Source organism: Bombus flavifrons, chromosome 2 (assembly GCF_040668555.2).
Source record: "Bombus flavifrons isolate JBK064 chromosome 2, iyBomFlav1_principal, whole genome shotgun sequence".
Lineage (NCBI taxonomy): Eukaryota > Metazoa > Arthropoda > Insecta > Hymenoptera > Apidae > Bombus > Bombus flavifrons.
The window spans coordinates 3,992,955-4,015,853 of NC_138443.1; the positions used below are offsets into that span (position 1 = coordinate 3,992,955).

General features: G+C 39.1%; 1 protein-coding gene across 4 annotated transcripts; it reads right to left on the reverse strand.

The window, feature by feature from the left end:
- Positions 1–75: 75 nt before the first annotated feature.
- Positions 76–16,870, reverse strand: LOC138190072 (transcriptional adapter 1). 4 transcript variants are annotated; one of them, XM_069132573.1, is made up of 5 exons: positions 7,311–7,335; positions 1,288–1,324; positions 991–1,200; positions 411–923; positions 76–331 (listed from the first exon to the last, which is right to left on the reverse strand). In XM_069132573.1, the coding sequence occupies exons 2-5, from the start codon at positions 1,309–1,311 to the stop codon at positions 197–199; spliced, it is 882 nt and encodes a 293-aa protein (XP_068988674.1). In that variant the 5' UTR covers positions 1,312–1,324; positions 7,311–7,335; the 3' UTR covers positions 76–196. The 4 variants fall into 4 exon arrangements, with proteins under 4 accessions (XP_068988674.1, XP_068988672.1, XP_068988673.1 ...); XM_069132571.1 differs by lacking the exon at positions 7,311–7,335 and adding an exon at positions 1,508–1,827; XM_069132572.1 differs by lacking the exon at positions 7,311–7,335 and adding an exon at positions 16,794–16,870 and having other exon boundaries at positions 77–331.
- Positions 16,871–22,899: the final 6,029 nt, after the last annotated feature.

Consider the following 22,899-nt stretch of genomic DNA (forward strand, 5'->3'; position numbering starts at 1 on the left):
TAAATACCAAAGAAAAAATTTATGAAGAGGGAAAAAAAATATTGAAAGAATATAATTATAAATTTGAAATTAATTTGCAATTTATTTTATTAGCAAAGTGTATTTTATAAAAGAATGTCATAAATAATATAAATAACTTATTTCGATCTTATTTTAAAACACTTGTTTTAAAAAATAATCTAGGCTATTAAATAAATTAATCTATAATAGGTTGATGACATGATAATCTCTTAACTTCAAGGTCTTCCCATGTTAGATGTGTTGCATATGTAAATAATCGTTCCATATTAGTTGCATAAATTGTATGGTTGCTAACAAGATTTTTATACATCTGTTTGAAATAAAACATATATTAAACCATAAAATATTAAGCGTTATTTAAATAGTTTCAATGAATTATCTTCCCTAACCTTTAGTGTATGTTGTAAATCAGCTGTATTAACAGGTTTTAATGAAGGTGGAATAGTTTGTGGAGAACATGCGTAAGCAAAAGCTGTAGCTTGCTCTGCTTCTTCAATATTTGGTTTTATCATAGGCACTTGACCATAAGGATCTATTATTTCTGTTGCAGTGTAGTCTGATGATCTTAATATGTGAGTAGAATTTCTTTTCCATGAACTAGGTACTGGTTCTCCAATATTATAAATAAATGAACCATCTCTAACAGCATACCCTTTTCTTCTTGTAAATATTGCTGTAAGTATATTTTTTAAAAAAATTTGTGTAGCTGCTATAACTATATGTGCAGTACTTTCTTCTGCTCCATCCATATTATTTTCCCATGCTGCAAGCATTAATCTTGCTAAAACAAAAGTTCTATCTGGCAGTACAAGTTCTTGAGCACTAGAACGATTTGCTCCAATAGGCTCATCTCCAACAGGTGATGAAGTTTGACTTAATACTTCAACATACATATCTGCAGGCTAAATATAAAATATAAAAGAGATTATAGTTTATGTATAAATAAATAAATTGACTATAATTCCATACCTCAAAATTTGATTTATCAGTTTTATATTTGCGTTTTAATCTTAGCCTCTTTTCTTTTATAGCTTTATCTCGATCTAATTTCCGTGTAGGTGTAGCAGCAGCTAAACCTCTAACTTTATTAAATAAACAAAGAAGAAATTCATTATGAAGATGGACTTGATCTTCTGTCATGATATTTCTTGCTTCACAATCAAATTCTTCTTTCGTTGTCTAAAATAATAACATTTTATGAATGACATTATTAATGATATTATAAACTATTTTTAAATATTAAAATGTCACAATAATATTAAATACCTTCATTTGAAACCACAGTTTCATCTTTTCAAAGTACCTATCAACAATGTAAGATTTTTAAGATTTATACTTCAATATTTATAAATATTTTATATAAAAAACAAAAAAATAAGAAGATTGTAATCATTTAAAATGATAAAAAATTCTGAAATATAATATTCTATTTATAATAAAAATTATGTAAAATATTTTTTTCCAAATGCGTTGGGTATATAATAACATTTTTCTTAAACTAATAAAATATGTCTTACACTTTTGCATTTTCACCAAGCGAGGCTACAAGACTTTTTCTGGCTAAATTTAATTCTTTTGACGTTGTCATTTTTGAGAGAGAAATAAACTTTACAGAGAATAACCTATAAGTACGGTCAATTTCAACGTAATCCTTAAATATTGCTTTCAATTTGTATTTATATGTACTGCAATATTTTTGATTTAATTACACTGTTATTCATATATTTCGATAAAGTTTTATATCGATTGTTTATAATTTTGTGACATTTCTCTAAGCAATGAAACCTCTCAATAAAAATTTTTATACTGACTTCCATGTTATAATGTAATGTGATATATACATATGTATATGTATGTACTTATGTATGTATATTGTTTAATATTATAAATTTTTGAATGTGTATATGGAATACTTGAAAATGAAGAATAAATATTATTCAATTATAAATTATAGTTATACAGATATCTCCCATATAACATAATATTTCTATAACACGATTTCGCTTATCGGTTCGATAATTGGGGAAGTCGCCGTAGAAAAAGGTGTTTTTTTTTTTATTTTATTTATTAAAATTTACAATCAATTCTCGCATTGAGAATTTTCAGTAATTTTTCTGGCGTGGCGCAGTGACATGACTAATTATTTATAATAGTTAATACTTATTATAGATAAGTATAATTTATAAGTACTTCTTATAAGTAGGTAAATATTACTTAATAGATAAATAAATATTATTTAGTATAAGTATCTAATTAAATCTAGTGTTTAGGTCTAGCGGGTAGTGTCTCTTCAGCCTGCGGATCTGGTCCGTCGTATCAAGTAGTTCCGTGATTAGGGGGTTTCGGTGTTTGTTGACTCTTTTGCTATATCTGTCGCTATATTTTGTTATTTCCTCTTTGACTGTGGGTATTTTGAGGTCGCGACGTATTGTTTCGTTGGTAACATACCAAGGTGCATCTATTAAGGATCTTAGCGTTTTCGATTGGAAGCGTTGAAGTATTTCAATGTTAGAGTTACTTGCTGTTCCCCATAGTTGGATTCCGTAGGTCCAGACAGGTTTTATTACGGTCTTGTAGAGGGTAATTTTATTCTGTATGTTTAGTTTGGAGTGTCTGCCCGTGAGCCAATAGAATTTTTTTAGTTTGTTCTTCAGTTGCTTCGTTTTGTCTGTGATGTGGTTTCGCCATGTTAGTCTCCTGTTCAGGGTCATGCCCAGGTATCTGACTGAGTTCTTGCTAGGAATTGTTGTATTGTTGATGGTGACCTGGGAGCAGGTTTGTTTTCGGAGCGTGAAGGTTACATGTGAGGATTTTTTTTCATTAATTTGGAAACCCCATTTATGAAACCACCTTTCCATGGAATCGAGGCATCACTGGAGATTGGATGAGGCAATTACCGGGTCTGCGTGAGAAGTTAATATCGCTGTGTCGTCAGTAAATGTTGCTATTGTTATCTCAGTTGATATAGGTAAATCGGCCGTGTAGATGGAGAACAGCAGGGGTCCAAGGACACTACCTTGGGGTATGCCAGATTCTATTGGGAATGTTGAGGAAGTAGCGTCTAAGCATTTGACCATGAATTGTCTATTGGTTAGGTAGGACTTTAGAATGGAGTAGTAGGTGTGTGGTAGGATTTTTTTGAGTTTGTATAGCAGCCCTTCATGCCATACTTTGTCGAATGTCTGTTGAATGTCTAGGAATACCGCTGAGCAATATTTTTTCCTTTCAAGAGTTTGGCTTATCATATGGGTTATTCGATGGATTTGCTCTACTGTTGAATGTTGTTTCCGAAAGCCGAATTGATGATCTGGGAGTGTTTTGAGATTCTCTAGGAGTGGAAGGAGTCGATTATCTAGCATCTTCTCGAATAGTTTAGACAGGGTCGGTAAGAGACTGATTGGGCGATAGGAGCTAGTTTCATATATCGGTTTTCCGGGTTTAGGGATGAGGGTAATCATTGAGATTTTCCAGGCCTTAGGAAAGTATTCTAGGCGAAGGATAGCGTTAAAAATCGAGGTGATGAGTGCAATCCCTTTAATGGGAAGTTCCTTGATTGCTTTATTGCCTATTAGGTCGTGCCCTGCTGCTTTCTTGGGATTTAGGCGACTGATTGATTCTATAATCTCTGCAGAAGTGAAGGGTTCAATAGGAGGAGACATTTGGAAGAGAGAGTGCAGGTATTCAGTAGTGTCCGCGGCAGCTTTGGAGGAATGGGGTTTAAATACGTTAGATAGGTGATCAGCAAACAGGTTAGCTTTTTCTATAGGGCTACGCGCCCATCCACCTTCCGGACAGCGGATTGGAGGGATTATTTGCGGGGGGCGCGTGAGTTTCCTGGAGGCCTTCCATAGTGAATAGTCGGAGTCAGCTGTGGGGGACAGATTGGCGAGATACTTCTGAAAACAGTCGTTTTTATAATTTTTTATGATTTTGGTTAACTTTCTAGTTGCGTTGTTTAGTTTGCGTTTGTCATCCGGTGTTCTATGGGTCTGCCATACTCTTCTTAGTCTACGTTTTTCTGCTATTTTTTTAGTATGTAATGGGGATATTCGTGTTAACTGGTGGAAGTCTTAGTAGGTGTGGAGGAGCGGATAGCGTTTATTATGCTCATGTTTAGGTAATTCGTGGCTGCTTCGATATCTTCATTAGTTTTTAGTGCAGTTAGGGCTGAAGTTGAGTGGTTAAAGACTTCTCTCAAGAGCTGCCAGTTGGTGAGTTGGTTATGAATAAAGCCATTAGGTGTATTCTCGATAATTGTTGTACTGACTGTTGCTATCACGGGGGAATGATCAGAAGAGAGATCAGCCGAGGAGTTGATTCGGACGTATCTTGGCGAGATATTTTTAGTTACGAAGAAGTCAAGTAGGTCGGGTATTTTGTTAGTGCCAGTGGGCCAGTATGTGGGTTCGTATGTGGTGAGGTAACTGAGATTGTTGGTTATTATGCTGTTTAAGAGATTTTTGCCTCTTACTGTGACCAGTCTGCTGCTCCATTGGGTATGTTTGGCGTTATAGTCTCCTCCAGCTATAAATCTATTGCCCAGGGTGCCAAGGAAGTTATCAAAGTCTTCTTTGGCGATGGAGTGTCTGGGAGGGCAGTATACTGCTGAAGTGGTGATTGATCCCTGGTAGTCTTCTATTGCTACGTTTGTTGCTTGGAGGTAGTCTTCCTGAAGTGATGGAAGTTCGTAGTGCTTAATGCTGGATTTGATTATGATTCCGGTGCCGCCGTGGGCCTTTCCACTGGGATGTTGGGTATGGTAGAAATTATAACCATATATTTTTAGGTAGTTTTTGTCGGTGAAGTGGGTTTCAGATACGAACATTATGTCGATTTGCTGCTGTTTAAGGAAGAGTTCTAGCTCAAATTTGTGTTGAGCTAGACCGTTGGCATTCCAGAGAGTTATGCGTCTTGTTTTTATTTTGCGTCGGGGCGTATTAGTTTATCCATGATGAGTGTTAATAGTGATAGCAATAGTTAATAGTGATAGATTATTTATTTGCTCCGATTGTTTTTCTATTAGCTTTTCAAGTCTAGAGACGTTGTCTGTGTTTTGTGAATTGGGGACACTATTTTGAGAATTTTCCCTGTGGCTATTCGGGTTATTTTGGATTCCTTGTACTGCTTGGGCATAGGAGGTTGAAGTAGTGGTGAATTTAGGAGGACTGGGTATTTGGTTGGTTATCTCTTTTGCTCTGAGTTTTGGGTATTTATTTGTGTACAGGGTTTTGTAGGCTGGGCAGCCTTTGTAGTTAGCAGGATGGTCACCTTGACAGTGGATGCACTTCGCTGGGGTTTCCGGTGATTTAGCGCACTGGTCAGTGGGGTGTGTACCTGCACATTTAACACAGCGGAAGGTATGGTTGCAGTATTTCTGCGTGTGACCGTACCTTTGGCACCTTTTACACTGCACTATCTCTTTTTTAACAAGCAGTGGTTCGAATTTTACTATAGAATTCATTAACCCGCTGCTTTGGTATATTTCCTTGTTATTTGACTTTTGTTTTAAGTCGATAAAGAATAGGGATAACGGGTCTTTCGAGATTCTATGCCTCATGTTACTGACGTTGATTACTTCGTGGTCGTGTTTTAATAGTTCGAATTTGAGTTCATCCACGTCCGCTGAGTGGTGGATGTTGCGTAGAACCACTCGGAAAGGTCTTTCTTGTTTGAGCTGATAAGTATGAAAGTTGGCGTTTATGGTCTTGAGCAGTTTAGTGAGCCTTCTGTATGCGTCAGGATTTGTCGGCAAGATTTTCACTTGATTATTTTTGATTTTAAGGTTATAGTCCTCTTTGGAGATATCTCTTTCTATAGACTTAATCATCGCTTGTATGTCGATGACATCGTCAACAAATAGTGGTGGGGGAGGGGAATTTCTTTGGGTGTGTTGGTTTGTTGGCGGATCAGCGATTTCCATGGAGTCGTTTGCGGTTTCCAATATGGCGTACCTGTTGTAGGTGTTAATTGTTGGCTGTTCAAACTGGGTGGCGTTTATGTTTGTTTTTGGTGCTTCTAATTTCCTTTTCTTTGGGTTTTTAGCGCCATTGGTACGGGGGGATCTGTTGCACTTTTGCCACGGAGGAGGTAGCGCGGAGCAATTATGGGTTTGCTCAGGAGAGCCTGGTCGTGATTCCTGGGCCATCATCGAGCTAGTTAATTCAGATTGAATAACTAGTCGAGAGGCTATGGGGCTTGTATTCGGGTAGAGGTTCGAAGTGTGGGATTTTTCCTCTAAAGGATAGGAAACACTTGGTTGTGTTCACTTTCGACGAATGGGCGACACGTATTGTTTTACGAACTTCTCAGAGCACTAGACACACGTCTGCACGCTTCGGCACTCAACGTAGAAAAAGGTACGTAATGAAACTTTTTAAATATAAACATTCGATATTTTTCGAAACATTCGAAACATTTTTAGTTTGTGCAATATCAAGCTTTTGAAAAAGCCACAAAAATTCGTTCGCAATAAGCAAGTCGCAACTTGAAGTTTTTCTGATAAAAAATTGATGACATTTTTTATAGATAATTTTGAACATTTAATTATGCCAGATAGTAAATTTTCTCTGTGTGAAAATGAAAAAATATTAGGTTGTTCAGAAAGTTCGTGCCGATTTTCGGTAGGTGGCATTAGGACAGGTCTGAATATATCAGAATGACTGAAAACAAATGATATGTGTATATATTCTAAAAGGTGATGTCTCAGGCATCTTTAGAAAAAAATTTGGTTGGGATACATTAATCTTTGTTAATTTTATACGCTCTTAAATATGGGAGGAAACAAAGCGCGTTATAGGCATTTGATGCTTTTCTTCTACCGAAAAGACAAAAATGCAACACAAGCAGCAAATAAGATACGCGCTGTTTATGCTGACGGCGTTATAGTTGAAAGAATTGTGCGGAAATGGTTTGCTAGGTTTAAAGCTGATGATTCCAACCTTGAAGATAAAGAACCCTCGGGTATGCCCTCTACACTGAAGATTAGATTAAAACACTGATCGAGAATAATTCATGCTATACGACACGTGAATTAACAGAAATATTAAAAATATCAAAATCCACTATCCACGAGCATTTTGTGAAGCTTGACTATATAAATCGTTTTAATGTATGAGTTCCCCACGATTTAACGGAAAAAGATCCGAAGGATCGTATTTCCATTTGCGACTCGCTCTATAAACGCAACGGGGAGACACCATTTTCAAAGCAAGTAGTGACGGGGAATGAAAAATGGATTACTTATAACAATGTTGGGCGGAAAAGATCTTGGGGAAAGCGGAATGAATCACCTTTAGCCACCCAAAAGCCGGTCTTCATCCGAAGAAAGTCATGCTTTATGTCTGATGGAAAGGAATCTTGTATTATGAGCTTCTACCAAACAACCAGACGATAAATTCGACAAAGTATTGCTTGCAATTTGACGAATTAAAGACAGTAGTTGAACAAAAACGTCTAGGCAACCAGCGAATCGGAATAGTGTTGTGTTTCATCCAGACAATGCGCAGTCTTGTGTGTCATTGACTACTTGACAAAAGCTGTTGGAACTTGTTTGGGATGTGCTACTCCACTTACCATATTTACCAGACATTGCCCCTTCAGATTTTCACCTTTTAGGTCATTACAAAATTTCCTTAATGATAAAAGCTTTAACTCTTTGGTCAACATAAAAAATTATATTGAAAACTTTTTAGCCGAAATAATTGAGAAGTTCTGGAAGGATGGAATGTTCAAGTTGTGTGAAAAATGGAGAAAGGTTGTGGAATAAAATGGCACCTATATAATTCAATCGTATATCGAAATTTAAATGTGCTGCATTTGAAATTTCCTTAAAAATCGGAATGAACTTTCCAGACAGCCCAATATTTATATTATATAACAGTTATCAGATATTAAGTAGATACAATATAGTAATAGTATAATCATAATAATCATACATATAAGACCCAAGAAAAAATGAGACTACTCACACCTATTGTTCTAGTTGTTCTATACTACAGGTGTTGCACTATGTGGCTATGTGCTGAAGGTGTTGTACGTTAGCATATACAAGAACCTGTTTAGTTGTACCACAAACGAGATATATTTGCTGTGGTTCCGTACTACAAAGGCCTATTTCATTATACTGTTCTATTGGAAAGTTCATATTTTTCTATTCGAGATAAATACTAGAATAACAAAACCGCGCAATTAGTAAACTCAACTGCCTCAGAAAGAGAAATTAATTGTTTATTATATTTTTTTTTTAGTGAAGAAAGGAAAATCTTCGCTTTCTGACGATAATAAATCAGTGAAATGATGCAGTAATTTTAATATATTCTCCATACACAATAATTTTTTAGATTTAACATTAAATTTATTTTCCTCGCGAGAATGTTTTCGCTATACTAAAGCCTACGTTACTTCTATAGGACATATTGTAAATGTGATTGCCTTGAATTCGCCTTTAGTATTTTCATTATAAGTTTTAAACTTCTGCATTTTTTATTTTCTGTTAATAAAAATTTTATTAACATATTAGTGAAACGCTCCCGATTAAAATGGAACCAAATACGATATTGTTATAAAATTCGGTTATGTTGACTGAGCTTATGAATCTTCTTTGATCATACTTGTCGCTGTGCAATATCTAGCAACCTCCTAGCTGCTAAGACTCGTTTTACGTTTAACCCTTTACACTCTTTGTGTTCTTTGTTAGGAAGTGTAAAGTGTTAGACTTTAAAACAGAGATGAAATATTTAATCCCATATCCCTCCGAAACTATGGTTCTGACAACGTCTCCAACGTTAGTTAGGATTTGACGATCAGAGTGTGACATCAATCTTATCTCAACCATAAGGTATCGACCCCGAGTTTTGGACACATCACCACCTTATCATCATAGCCTACACCAAGGCTGTGACGCACCTCATAGATAAAGATAGATAGTCCATATCATAGATAAAAGCTTCGACCTCTGACTTTCGACGCATCTCCGGCTACACAGAAGCTATGACACATCTTAGTCCACATCATAGATAAGACATCGACCCCCGACCTTCGGACACTTCTCCATATCATAACCCACACCTAGCCCCTCAACATCCTAAAACCAAAACATATACAAACCGAGATTTCACCCAGTTCGGGCAATTCTTGTTCTTCTTCTAGTTGCTGCACTCATACAACCCCTTTTCTCCGGTTCAGTGTCATTCTTGTAAGCGTTAAAATTTATAATAAAGTTTTATAAAGGAAAACTAGTAGTTGGGTTACGACTCAGCCTTCTTACTACAATCCAAGTACCAATTTCACATGACAGTAGCAAAAGTATTGCAGTTTAGAATTAAAAAAATGATTTTCGGAAGTGAAATTAGCTCAAATGAAGATGAACTTGATTTTGAACTGTTGAAGAATGAGATCAATTATATTCAAGAATGCATCTTAGTGAATGCTTTATAAATTATCATACAAAAGAAATATAGAAGTTAATATTACAAAATCATATTTTCAAAGATGTAAATATAGATAAATTATTAGAATATAATGTTTTTGTAAGTTAACTTGTATATAAAATCATTTTACGCTAGCTATAAGACACGCGTCACGTATACGTTAAATCATCCGGAGTAGCTGCTACGCCCGACCGAAAAAGTCCTCGAGTGCAAAGGTTTAACCCCTTGTCCTACAACAACGAGTGAAACTCGTGGTAAGAAATTTTGGGCCAAAAACAATAAGCCTGATTCGTGGTATTTCGTTCGAACCAAACTTAAACAATACGAGTCTGGCTCGTGGTATTTCATTCGAGACAAAGGTAAACACGTGTCAGACTCATGGTTCGGTTGTCCTAGATATTTTCTTTAGTTATGTGTAATTCTTTTTACTTTCACACGTTTAGATTATAATTCCATAAAAGAACTAAACGACCCTTATACCTATCATGTCAGCAAAAAGAAAATTTGATATTGATGACAGTAGCGAGAAGTGTGTTATTATTGCGGATAATGATTCGGTAGATCCTTTTGATAATGATAGTGATGGTAGCGATATTGTGTTTCCTGTTGTGTTTCATTGTTTCGAAAAATATCACATAGTTGAAGATTACTAATTTTCTACGAGTTTTCTCAAAATAGTATTAACTTAAACTAAGTATTAATTTACAAATCGATACATTATCCATTTTCAAATAATAAATCATTTTTGTTCACTGATGAATCGATCATAATTACTTCCCAGACATCTTAAAAGCATTAGTTGTCACAATTCTTGTCGTTGCGCCGAAATATACGTGTCATAAGAAGCATACAATTTGTGCAAGCACACGGCTAAACAGCTAAATGGCTCGACACATGACCGACCTTCTTGTTTATTGTGGGCAATCAGGAGTTAACGGGTAGGACAAGGGGTTAACGAACGATATAAGTAGACACGAACACGATACACGATAACATACTAATCATTGTTCTTCCTCCTTCCCTTTTTCTTCTCGTGCCATTGTGTGTCATTATCTTTAATGTTATGTATGTAAATAAAAGGCAATTACTGGCTACAATCTTAGGTGAGCAATCTATTAAGCATCTTAAGTACTTTGTCTTTAAGTACTGTAATGTTTAAATATTACAGCTTTGTGTGTTGAGATAATAGGGGTGGTTGAGGTGGTATAACGCTGCGATGAACAGGGTTATAAACTATGTATTTCCAACAACTTTACACAAGAAAGTAACGCCGATGAATAAGATGTAAGTGAAGAATAAATGGATTATTCTTAGATGAGAGAATCAGTGTAGAGATGATGACCGATCTGAAGACAGAGTTCGAGTCCTGGTAGATATGTTGTCGTCGAAGAAATCTTGAGGTGTTGAGACTGTTAGAACTGAGAGATAACTGAGCCTCCGCTCTCATGTAATTACGGAGGAAAGCTCAGTGTGTAGGTATTTTTTGAACGAAGGAAGCGGATTCGTTGTTCACACTTTTCGTTATGGAAAGTGAGGGTAACGATTTGCGATACCCATTGGTTATGGCCAGCGTTAATGAATGAAGATAGGAGGAGGAAGCCTCCTACCAACGTGGCTCATGGGTGACCTTGTTCATGGGAAAACTCAGCATTTTCCATTAGGTAAATGTCCGTTTTTTCTCGTTATATAACTATCAGCTTTTTCCGTAATTTCTAAGGGCACACAATAAACCTAAGGACATTTCTAAGGACCATACATAAACCGAAAATATTTACGGAATTAAGGATTTGCACGTTAAAGATGAATAGGCACACCTAAGACTACTTAAGTTAAAAAGTTTAAGTTTATGGTGGGTCCTTAGGTTTATTGAGAGTCTGAATAACGCTCAGCGGACCCTTAGCGGCCAAATAACGAGAGACGTCGGTTTATGTCACGCGACGTAACATCCTCCCCCCGTTGAGAGGACACCGATCAAAATTCTGTGGGTGGTGCCAGGTGCGTCTTTTACCCACCTCCTTCGCTGTTAGTCGTTGTCCGGATTCATCTGAATCGGGTTGATAGGGTAGGGGGACCAGTCGTTTGACGCCGCGATCCAGGATATTCGTTGCCGTCTTCACAGTGGCTGTTCGTACTATTCCATCGGCTCCTGGATGGACTTTAATTACGCGGCCCATCTAAGAATTACGATGGTGCCTTCGCGAATGCCATGGCTACCCTTGTTCCATTTGTTACGGCTGGTCAACTCGTTGAGATATTCTCGGTACCATCGGCTGCAGAAATACTGTTTTAAGTTGGTGGATACGTCGCCAACTGGATAACCGGCTTGGTTGGATTGTCCTGAGATCTCGCTCACGTAAATTCGTTAAGGTGTAGTCCATTAAGAAGCGGCCGGGAATGAGGACCGGGAGATCATTGTTATCTGATGAAATTGGAGTAAGTGGGCGGGAATTCAATATGGCTTCGATCTCAGAAAGTAGTTGAGATGTTTAAAGGTCAAGAGCTCCGTGCCGACGACGCGGGTGAGATGACGTTTAAATGATTTCACAGCGGCTTCCTATAAGCCGCCAAAGTGTGGTGAATTAGGAGAATTGAAAGACCATTATATCTGTCGGTCGGCAAGGAAAGCCTGCACTCTCTCTTTGTGATCGTCGGATTGCAATAAGATGTGAAGTTTTTTCAACTCCTTGTTAGTTCCGACGAAGTTTGTGCCGTTGTCCGAAAGGATTGTCGCACAATGTCCTCTCCGAGAGATGAACCGGCGAAGAGCGGCAAGGAATGCGTCGGTTGTCAGATCACTCACTAATTCGATATGAACAGCTTTGGTCGCCAGATATATAAATATGGCGACGTACACTTTGACCTTTCGGAGATTGCGATCCCTTCTCTCCTTGATATAGAAGGGGCCGCAATAATCGATCCCAATGTTAGTGAAGAGCCGCGACTCGGTGATACGCGACTCTGGCAGATCTCTCATCAGGTATTCTACTGATGGTGGATTGGCTCAGCAACAACGGACGCACCTTTTGATAGTGCGCCAAACTTGGCTTCGGCCGTCGACAGACTAGTAGCGTTGTCTAACCGCGTATAATGTGGCCTGGGTACCTGAATGATGGCTAAGTCGATGCTCCTGGTCAATGATGAGCTCCGTTACTAGTGATTTCGACAAAATAATGGGGTGTTTTTGCTGGAAGGGTATCGATGAGTTATTGAGTCGTCCTCCGATTTCCTTCCTTGTCGAGGAAGGGATTTAGACGTTGGAGTTTCCCTCCAACGGCCGTGCCCCGATCCTTCTGGAGCGTACGAATCTCATTCGAAAAATGAATGTTTTGTAAGAGTCGCATCAATTTATTATGTGCCGAAGTAATTTCGTCTACGGTTAGAGATGCCGCTCGGTTTTGCTTGTGTCTCCATCGAAGACAACGAGCGACGACTCTTATTAGTTTTGGCCAGGAAGAATATGTGGCTGCACTCGACAACAAATACCGCCACTCGACACTAACTTCTGTTGAACGACGGCAGCGCAGTGGTTATCCCCCTCCCCCTGTCCCTCCCTCTCATCCCGCCCCTCACCGAAGTCACACAGCACCCAAAAAGTAGACTACCGAAGAGTCCTGTTTTGCGACCAAGTTTTCAGGACAGAAAAAACAACTACAAACAAAATCACATAAAAGCTCCGCTCCCCAGCGGCTTAAATCCAAAGAATAGATTTAAAATTACAAAAAATTTAAAACGCCGACACATAACATAGTATGGCTACGTCGTACCGTCGCGTATCAGTACTTTTGCCTAACACATCTTATCAAAATTCATAGTTTATGGTGAATACCCAAATGTATTAAAACGTATCTTGGTCTAATAAACGTTATTTAAAAAAAAAGCAGCGCAGTGATTAGCGCCTTAGGTTACGAACGATCGGGACCCGGGTTCAAATCCCTACGACCGGAGTCCGATTTTTCTTCTACGCATCAAAAACGGAAGGAAATCAGCAGTACCCCATCAGCGACATCTACTGCCAGCAATTATCACGGACAATACACATACACCTCAAATATTTTTCGAATATTGTATGGTCGATGGGTTTCGTGACAAGGCAGTTCGACCTCTTTTGTTCAGGGATTTCGACCAACGAAATTGGGCTCCAGATCGGCCAATGTTCTTCATTCTGCTGGAGCCATCCTGGTCCGTTTTTCCAAATGGACTGGCGCAGGAACTCCTTGGGCGTCTGACCTCGGGAGATGAGATCCGCTGGATTATCGGCGATAGGCACATGGCGCCAGTCGGTGATGTTGGTCTTGGTTTGCATCTCGGCCACTCGGTTCGCCACAAAGGTTTTTAAGATATGCGGCGCGGACTTGATCCACTGGAGCACGATGGTGAAGTCAGTCCAATATACGACCCGAGAGACTTTGATCGTTAGGGCCTTCTGAACTGATGAGATTAATGAAGCCAGACGAAGTGCTCCGCTTAGTTCGAGTCGTGGTATGGTCAGCGATTTGAGTGGAGCGACCTTTGATTTAGAAATCGCGCTGTAATACCGATGACGCTCGTGGAAATTGATGTCCCTCGTCGTCTGCCAGCTGTTTGAGGCACCGTAGGGCCAGATATGGAGCTGCTGATAACCCGAACGTCATGGTATTGATATGATGGGTTTCGACCTCACCGTTGGAATTGCGCCACAGAATTTGTTGATATTTCCTATCTTCTAGGCGTACTAGGATTTATCGATACATCTTCTCAATATCACCAGTTAGTACGTATTGGTGAGAGCGGAATCTCCGTAGAATATCGAACAGATCCTCCTGCAATTTTAATCCTGTGTGCAAAGTGCCGTTTAATGAAACTCCGGTGGTGCTTGATGCCGATCCGTCGAACACTACCCGGAGTTTGGTGGTGTTGCTCGATTCCTTAATCACATTCCTTAATCGTTAACAAATTTTAAATTATGACGTAAAAGAAAATGTTTAATACGTTAAAAATGCAAATTACCGGACGAAATAGAAAAGGGCCTCGATGTTTGTAAAAATGTGGACAATTTTCGTTAATAACTCCAGGAGTTCAGTGTAATTTCATATTTAAAAAAAATTACATTGTAATTAAATTTCAGATGAGCCTAACCCAAGATATTAGTTATTAGAAAAAAAATTAAGTTACATGTAGGAACAGAATCGGGTGCGTCTGCTTGCTTTGGAAACGAGCAGGGACATGAAATCGTCTAGCAAAAATGCCAGACTCGCTTTCTCAGCGATTGTCTTCTCCTTATTGTGACGTCAAATTTAACACAACTACCACACCAGTCAAAATGACTGGCTTGACAATTTTATTTTAAAATTCCTACTTTATGTTACATTTTTTCTCCGCAATGATGCAATAACGTTTGCAGGGATAGCTAAAGGAATAATATAATAAACTTTAATTTTGTTTTATTCATTTAGAATGAAAGTAATTTTGTATCGCCGCTACTTATATCAGTACCAGTCAAATTGACTGTTCATTCTGTAGAGCACAGTCGTTGGAATAAGACCTGATTTTTCGTTTTATACAGCATATTTTACAAGCCTTGAAAATGTAAACAATTGGAAGCATCCGAATTGTTGCAGAAACTGAAAAAATACCAATGGAATGCTCTGATATCGAGGATAGTGAATTGTCTGAGTGTGAAGGAAGTAAACCAGCGAAAAGAGAAATTGAAATTTGTAGTGATAACAGTAATAGTGACATTAGTGACAAAGAAAATAAGTCCTCAGAAAGTGAGTCAGAGAACATTTTGAATGTACGCAAAAGAAGACGTGCTCGGGTGCTTTCAAGTTCTGAAAGTGGGACTGAAAATGTACAAGCTAGTCCAAATGAAATTGCCGTAAACGGAACCAAATGGGAAAGAATTCAAGAAGGGTGAGCTGCTGGGAGATTACCCTCGCACGATATATTCAAAGACACATCCGGCCCACAGGATATGCAAAAAAAGTATTTGGCGGAAGAGTCGGTAATTGGTGGTTGCTGCCAGGTGAAAAAGAGAATTCGCGTTTCGTCCCGGGACTACCGGTGGACTCGTCAGTAAGGCTATGCCCGGTAGTCCCTGCCTTAGACGTAGAGGGAGTCTCGCTAGGTGCGGTATTTGTATCGTGACCACCGTATATTCGACTGCTAGCGAGACAGACAGACTCGTTGTCGTCGTAGTAGCCCTCTCTGGTGTTGGCGCGGTTGGTACCCGCGGATCGCCCGGGAGGTGTTACGACCGCGTTGATGCCTCGACTTGTTGGCATTCTGTTGGTACCAATCCGCCACAAGTATCATAAAAATTAAGTAATTAGCGCATTTTCCTTACTGATCGACAGCCATATGTTGCAGCATATAATATCTTGCGCCAAATCAGAAGCCTCTCGAGTTTTGGGTAAAAAATGGACCCTTACAGAAACAAAATTGAAAGCATTCTTTAGAATATTGTACGGGGAGCACTGGGGACCAAGCTTCTTTTCCAGCACAATGAGTCGGAATGAGTTTGTTGAAATATTGAGATTAATTCGATTTGACAAAAAAGATGATAGAAGTCAACGTTTGAAAAATGACAAATTTGCACTAATATCATCCGTATGGGATAAGTTTATTGAAAACAGCCAGAATTGCTATAAACCTGATGCAAACATTACAATAGACGAGCTACTTTTCCCAACCAAAGCCAGATGCAGGTTTACGCAATATTTACCGAATAAACCCGACAAATTCGGAATTAAATTTTGGCTGGCATCTGATGTTCAAACAAAATATGTTGTAAATGGATTTCCTTATTTAGGAAAAAGCGAAACAGACCTACCTGAAACGGTCTAATTTTATAATAAAACAAAATTTGGGGTAGATATAGCAGACCAAATGGCAAACAAATATAGCGTGAAATCGGGATCAAGAAGATGGCCACTTCAAGTAGGTTTTAGTATTTTAGATTTAGCTTGCATAATTGCCTGGATTTTATATAAAAAACCACAGGTGAGCAGATATTCAGAAAAGATTTTATGTTTCAATTGGCAGATGAACTTGCCGCTGACAATGAAAAATCTCGGATAGAACATACAGCATCTGAGATCGGAAGTACGTCAAAGAACTCACCTTATTCTCGCAAATGGTGTCAGATAAGGTACTATAACAATAATAAGACCACCACCATTTGCAATTTTTGTAAAAAATATGTTTGCGAAAAATGCACACAGAAGAAAGTTTACGTTTGTATTGAAGAAAGTTTGTTTGTAAGAATAATAAATTTTGTACCTAATAATTTTAATTATATTTGTACTTTATTCTATTACGCTTATTACGCTTATTATTATGTTATTATATTATGCTTCTTATATTTACCAATGGAAATTTATTTTAACATTCTTGTTACCAAAGGTTTTGATACTGAATATTCTTCATTATTGTACTTATTGTTATCAATAAATATAAAAATATTCTACTATTACGTATTTTTTAAAGACCAGTTATTTCGACTGGCTTTAGTAAAGATAGCTACGTCTCAAATGCCGGTAGTTCTAGTGTTAAAATCCTTCGGCGACTACCAAAGCGCTCTTTGTTCTCGCCTAATGATGCTTCTAACAACAGCTCATGGCGAGCGACATTTGACTATAATAATAAGCGTACATGTTACAATGTTGCCACTCTCATATGTTCTCGCGAACGCGTGTTCCGAGTTAAGTGGATAACCCTGTATATTGGTTACCGGTCGGTTGCCGATCGCTTAGCTTCTGTTTACAAACGAGGGTCGACCGAGCTGGAAGGCTCTGTGTACAACGTACATATGTAAGACTATAAGAAACATATATGTCTGTTACAACTTATAATTCAATTAAAAGTGAATATCATCAATGTATTAAGTTTGGATTTGGGTTAGGCTTCTCAATCAGATCATCGTGAAGTGTAGACAAATAATAAATTATGTAATTATAAAGATAGTAGATGAATTATTATTATTATTGATGAATACTGATATTATCTTACGAAAAGTACAATTGTTCTTATTTTGCGGAGGCGTTTCCGGTCGCCTCTCGGCGGCTTAGATTGAAAAAATTAATCCAAATCCAATACATCGATTATATTTATTCATTTTTAATTAGGTTACACCAGATATTTCTTACAGTCTCACAAATACACATTGTGCACAGAACTTCTAAGCTCCTCGACCCTCGTTTATAAATATAAAATAAACAGTCAGCGGTCAATAACCAAACAGACGCATACGCTGTTGTCACGTCGGAGACACGGGAAATCACGAAATTGACAGATCACCGGTGATCTTGTAACGTCAATTCACATCAGAGATCAGGCCACACACCGCGGGCAGGATGACACAAAGATCTGCACATCCTTGGCGCGTACCCTCAATAGTCTTAAGTACCCACCAGGGGTCTTGGAATTTTCATAGTTACGGTCCTTCAGACCAAGCGAGTATCTCTTGTCTTAGATTTCCTTTTACGTTTATTGTTTACTACGGGGTAACACGGAAAGTTGGTCTTCCTCACGTCTGGTATGTTCCGTTAGCAACTTTCTCACGAGGGCGGCTAAAGCCCTTCCTGGTCCACCAACCGTCTTATTATCCAATCGGAGACGGTGTCTACTGTCCTCACTTCCTGTTACGTCGGGCGACACTCTACCTAGACCAGGCCACACACCGCGGGCAAGATGGTAACCAGATGTCCGCTCGTCCTCACTGCCTACCCTCAATAGTCTCAAGGACCCATCATAAATCTCAGTAATTTACTAGCTAAGGTTCTTCAGACCAAACAAATATCCCTTTTCTAAATCGCCTTCTAAAGAGTATTGTCTACTACGGTTTGACACGGGAAAGTTAGTTTTCTCACGTATGGTGCTACCCACCAGCAATTTTCTATCGAGGGCGGCTAAGGCCCTTCCTAGTCCATCAATCTTCTTTTACCGAATCAAAAGTAACGTCTACTGCCCTTCCTAACCAAAATTGTCATCAACAAATCCGATGATCCCTTGCGTTAGACACACCCACGACTAGCTTTCCTCCGATACAGCATCGTCACTTTAACTCACTTCTCCTACGACATTAGGAAAGTCAAGTTAACGACTTCTCCTACGACACTAGGAGGGTCAAGTCAACTACTTACTTAACTTGTACATTCGCATCAGTGTAATCATTTCTCTACAAAGTTGTTGGAATAAACATAAAGTTATACCTGTTGAATCAGTGTAACTACTCAATTAAACCACCTCTATTATCCTAACTGAAATAGGGGATCGGTCATTTCGTGGCGTCGATTATCTAATCGTAACGGGAATTTACGACTCCCGTTGACGTACTTCCCCTCGATCGCGTTGTTCGATCGCGAGTGATCGAACACTTCCTTAACCAAAATCGTCATCAACAAATCCGATAGTCCCGTATCCTTAGACACTCCCACCCCTAGCTTTCCTCAGACACAGTATCGTCAGTAAAACTTCACTTATTCTGTATCCTTAGAATAGTCAACATATCTTTACCGATCTCTATCCTTATAACAGTCGCGTATCAGTGTAACTAAGTTTTACATAACGTGGTTGGAATGAATTGTGATTTATGTTAATTCAGCGTGTATTCCATTGTAATTGCTGAATTCATAATAAAGTTTAATTAAAACAAAATTAATAGTTGTGTTACGACTCAGCTATTTTATTTTATCTTCCAACCCTCAAGTTTACGTGACAATCTCCTCGCGTCGCAGTTCGAACGTTTCACAAATAAGGTAAAGGATTGAACTTTGGATATAGTAGTAAAATTTATTGTATGAATCCAACAGAGTGACGATTCAGAGTTATAACAGAGAATGTTGAGAGCTGATTTTAGAAAGGTTTATATACTATGGGTTTGGCTCTTATGGAAGGGTGTCGCCGGGGCCCAGGTCAGAGTTTGCCATGCTGTTACTGTTTTCTGACACTGGAACACTCTCTACATTGTTGTTTCGATGGTCTGCAGGATGTTCGTTAGACTCCTTTGGTTTTTCTATCGCTAATTTATGACTCTGTGACACTGTCAGGGACACACAATTATAGACAGAATGTAGTGTAGTGATACCGACAATTTCTTGCGAATATCTTGTAAACTAAAGCCAAGCAGCAGTTATACAGGGTGGTTGGTAACTGGCGGTAAGGGGGTGATTCTACGCGAAAAAAGAAGTCGAAAATATAGAATAAAAATTTTTCGTTTGAGGCTTTGTTTTCGAGAAAATCGACTTTGAATTTTCGCTCGGTACACATGCGGTACGTTATAACGGATCTCACTGTAGATCGTTGTCTCGATGGAAAAATTAAAAAAAAAAAAATTTTTTTTTAATTTTTATTCTATATTTTCGACTTCTTTTTTCGCGTAGAATCATCCCCTTTCCGCTTGTACCACCAGTTACCAATCACCCTGTATATATCGCAAAAAGTTGTTCAAAATATTGATTTCTACAACATATCAAAAATTATTGAAATCAATGAAATGGGTGCGATATCGATAATTACCATGGTTTTTTTACCTTGTTCAGCCATTTAAGTCCCAGGAGTCATTGAAGAAACAGGGTCGAAAAATCCCGAACAGCGCGATAATGCTTGTCTTAATCAATTGCGAAGAGAACCAAGCGGCGCAATAGTGCTCGTCATATTTGTTACTTTATGAAATACATCTATATTATTATATATGCGTACTATTAGTTTATAAATATTTCAAGTTTTTTTCAATAAAAATTATTGAGAAGATAACGATGAAATAGAAAATACCGTTAGTCATCCTTTCCGACACAAAATCTAAACAGCGTGACCGTGCTGCTTGAGATTCAAACAGTTAGGGAGCAATGGACATAATATTTGCAATTAAGGCGAGTAAAAGTGAAAATAGAAAATTTGAAAATACATGTATGTCGAAATCACTGTAAAGCTATATGCCATTTCTTCATGGCTGTATCGTAAAAATTGTCCGGAAACCGAAGGAGATTAACTTCACTTTTTTAAATGAAACGTTTTACATTTTTTAATACGTTAATCGATTCATCATAGCATCCCTTATAAAAAATTATTAACCTATTTATGTCGAAAATTTATTAGTAGTGCACAAAAAACTTGTTGCGAGGGTTTAAAAATATAAATAAAATTAATAAATTTTGGGTTTTTGTCAATTAGCAGCCAAATGTATGTCGGAGATGAAAGGAAAGCCGAAGCCTTTCCTTGGAAATTTTGGGAACATCCTCTAGTACCTTAGCCTAGATTTTATTATAGTTGTAATTGCTTAAGATTTGTAATAAGCGAGATTGGGTTCGAGGTGACAATCGGTCGCTGAACGTAGCCACGGTCACGGGATGGATGTTTTATCTAACGGAGGTCTGGAGTGGTTGTATGTGTTTTCCGAGAAATGTGGTTGTGGCGGCATGCGGCCTCGAGAGCGGGCCTAGCCACGTGTGTATTAGTAAAAAACAACTCCAGGCAGAAACTGCCTAGCAACGGCGTTTGGAACTTTCTCGATGCTTCTAACGAGTGTGCCTAGCAACGGCGTTTGGAACCTTCTCGATGCTTCCAAACGGGGATAGAAAACAAAATACAATCGTACAGGGAGAAAAATCTCCACGAGGCTGGCATTCTGGCGGTTGCCTTGGAGAGTGACACATCGAGCGTTTTCGACGATCGCATTTGCGTCTAAGTTAGTTTCGCTTAGTAAGGAGTTATCCCGGTGACCGTGGATACGTTTGAACTCAAACATTGCTAATAGTATTATTTAATTTAATTATTCGTAGATCGTATTATTCATTAGGCTTAGTGTTTGTTAGACATATTATTAGTTGTACTTATTACTTGTTAAGCTTAGTGATAGACCTGTATATACGTGTAAATAAAATCTCGGCTTTGTGAAACGATGGCTAGTCCACATGAAGAGTCGTCGCGCGCCCAAAATTCGAATCGTGATCCGACATCAGAAGTGGGATTAGAACCGTTTAAAGTGCTACAAGAGCAAATGGTCCTTATGCGCGAGTTAATTCAGACGCTAGTGCACAAACCGGGGGAGCAAAGACCGAGTACGGAATCTAAGGATGCAACGTTACCACGTTTTGACCCCGAAGGCGCGGGCGCCGATCCATCCGCGTGGTGCTCTCATGCTGATCTGATTTTGAAAGACCACCCGATGCAAGATAGTGCGTTACTTTCCGCTCTAAATCGCGCCCTAAGGGGTTCTGCTGCGCATTGGCTTTCACAAATGGTGCGCGGTGGAAAGCTTACCTGGCCAACGTTTAAGGAACAATTTCTTTCGCGTTTTGGTGGCAGAGAGACAGCCGCTTCGGCGTTAATAAGGATATCCAGAGAACGACCGTCGGAGACTGAATCCCCGGGAGCGTACGGTAGTCGCCTCCGCTCCATGCTGCAGATGAAGTTGCAAGATCTAACGATGCCCGAAGTGATCAATGCCCTCGCCCTTTATATACTGAGTTCACAAGATCGACGCTTTCGGCGACTAACGCTCGCGAATAATATCAGGACGGAGGACCAATTTCATGATGAAATGAGGATTCTCCCTTACAACGATCAGCCGACATTTTCGCCAAGAAATTCACTAACGGAACCTGAAGCTAAACGAAGCAGGCTATCAGTTCCTCGGATTAAGTGCTACCGCTGTGGTGCTCACGGACATAGGAGAACGGAGTGTCGCCTGCAAACACAAACGGGGAAGGAGCAGGATATACGAAACCCGAAAGAAAAACGACCAGCCGCATCGTCGAAGGTGACCTGCTTCAAATGTCACGAGGTTGGAGCTGTTCTAGTACCGACAGCGACAATGTCACGGATTTGGAGCTGGTCTAGTACCGACAGCGACGATGTCACGAAGCTGGAGCTGGTCTAGTACCGACAGTGACAATGTCACGAGGCTGGAGCCGGTCTAGTGTTGACAGCGATCGTGTTACGAAGCTGGTTATGTAACGAACTTTGAGAGTATGTGCGATTCGAAGGATGAGACCCATTTGGGTGTGAAATCGAGAATGGTCCGTCATGTCATTACGACCCGACTGAAAGCACGCAGAATGCAACTGGCACTTTGAATGCTAATCACAATGATACTAATCTTGTTTCCGTTTGTTTTGTTGACGAAGGTACACCCGAGGACGTGTGATAGTCAGGATGGCCGTGTCGGAGATGAAAGGAAAGCCGAAGCCTTTCCTTAGAAATTTTGGGAACATCCTCTAGTACCTTAGCCTAGATTTTATTATAGTTGTAATTGCTTAAGATTTGTAATAAGCGAGATTGGGTTCGAGGTGACAATCGGTCGCTGAACGTAGCCACGGTCACGGGATGGATGTTTCATCTAACGGAGGTCTGGAGTGGTTGTATGTGTTTTCCGAGAAATGTGGTTGTGGCGGCATGCGGCCTCGAGAGCGGGCCTAGCCACGTGTGATGTGCCTCGGAGGTGCCGATGCAATGGGACATACATTGTATTAGT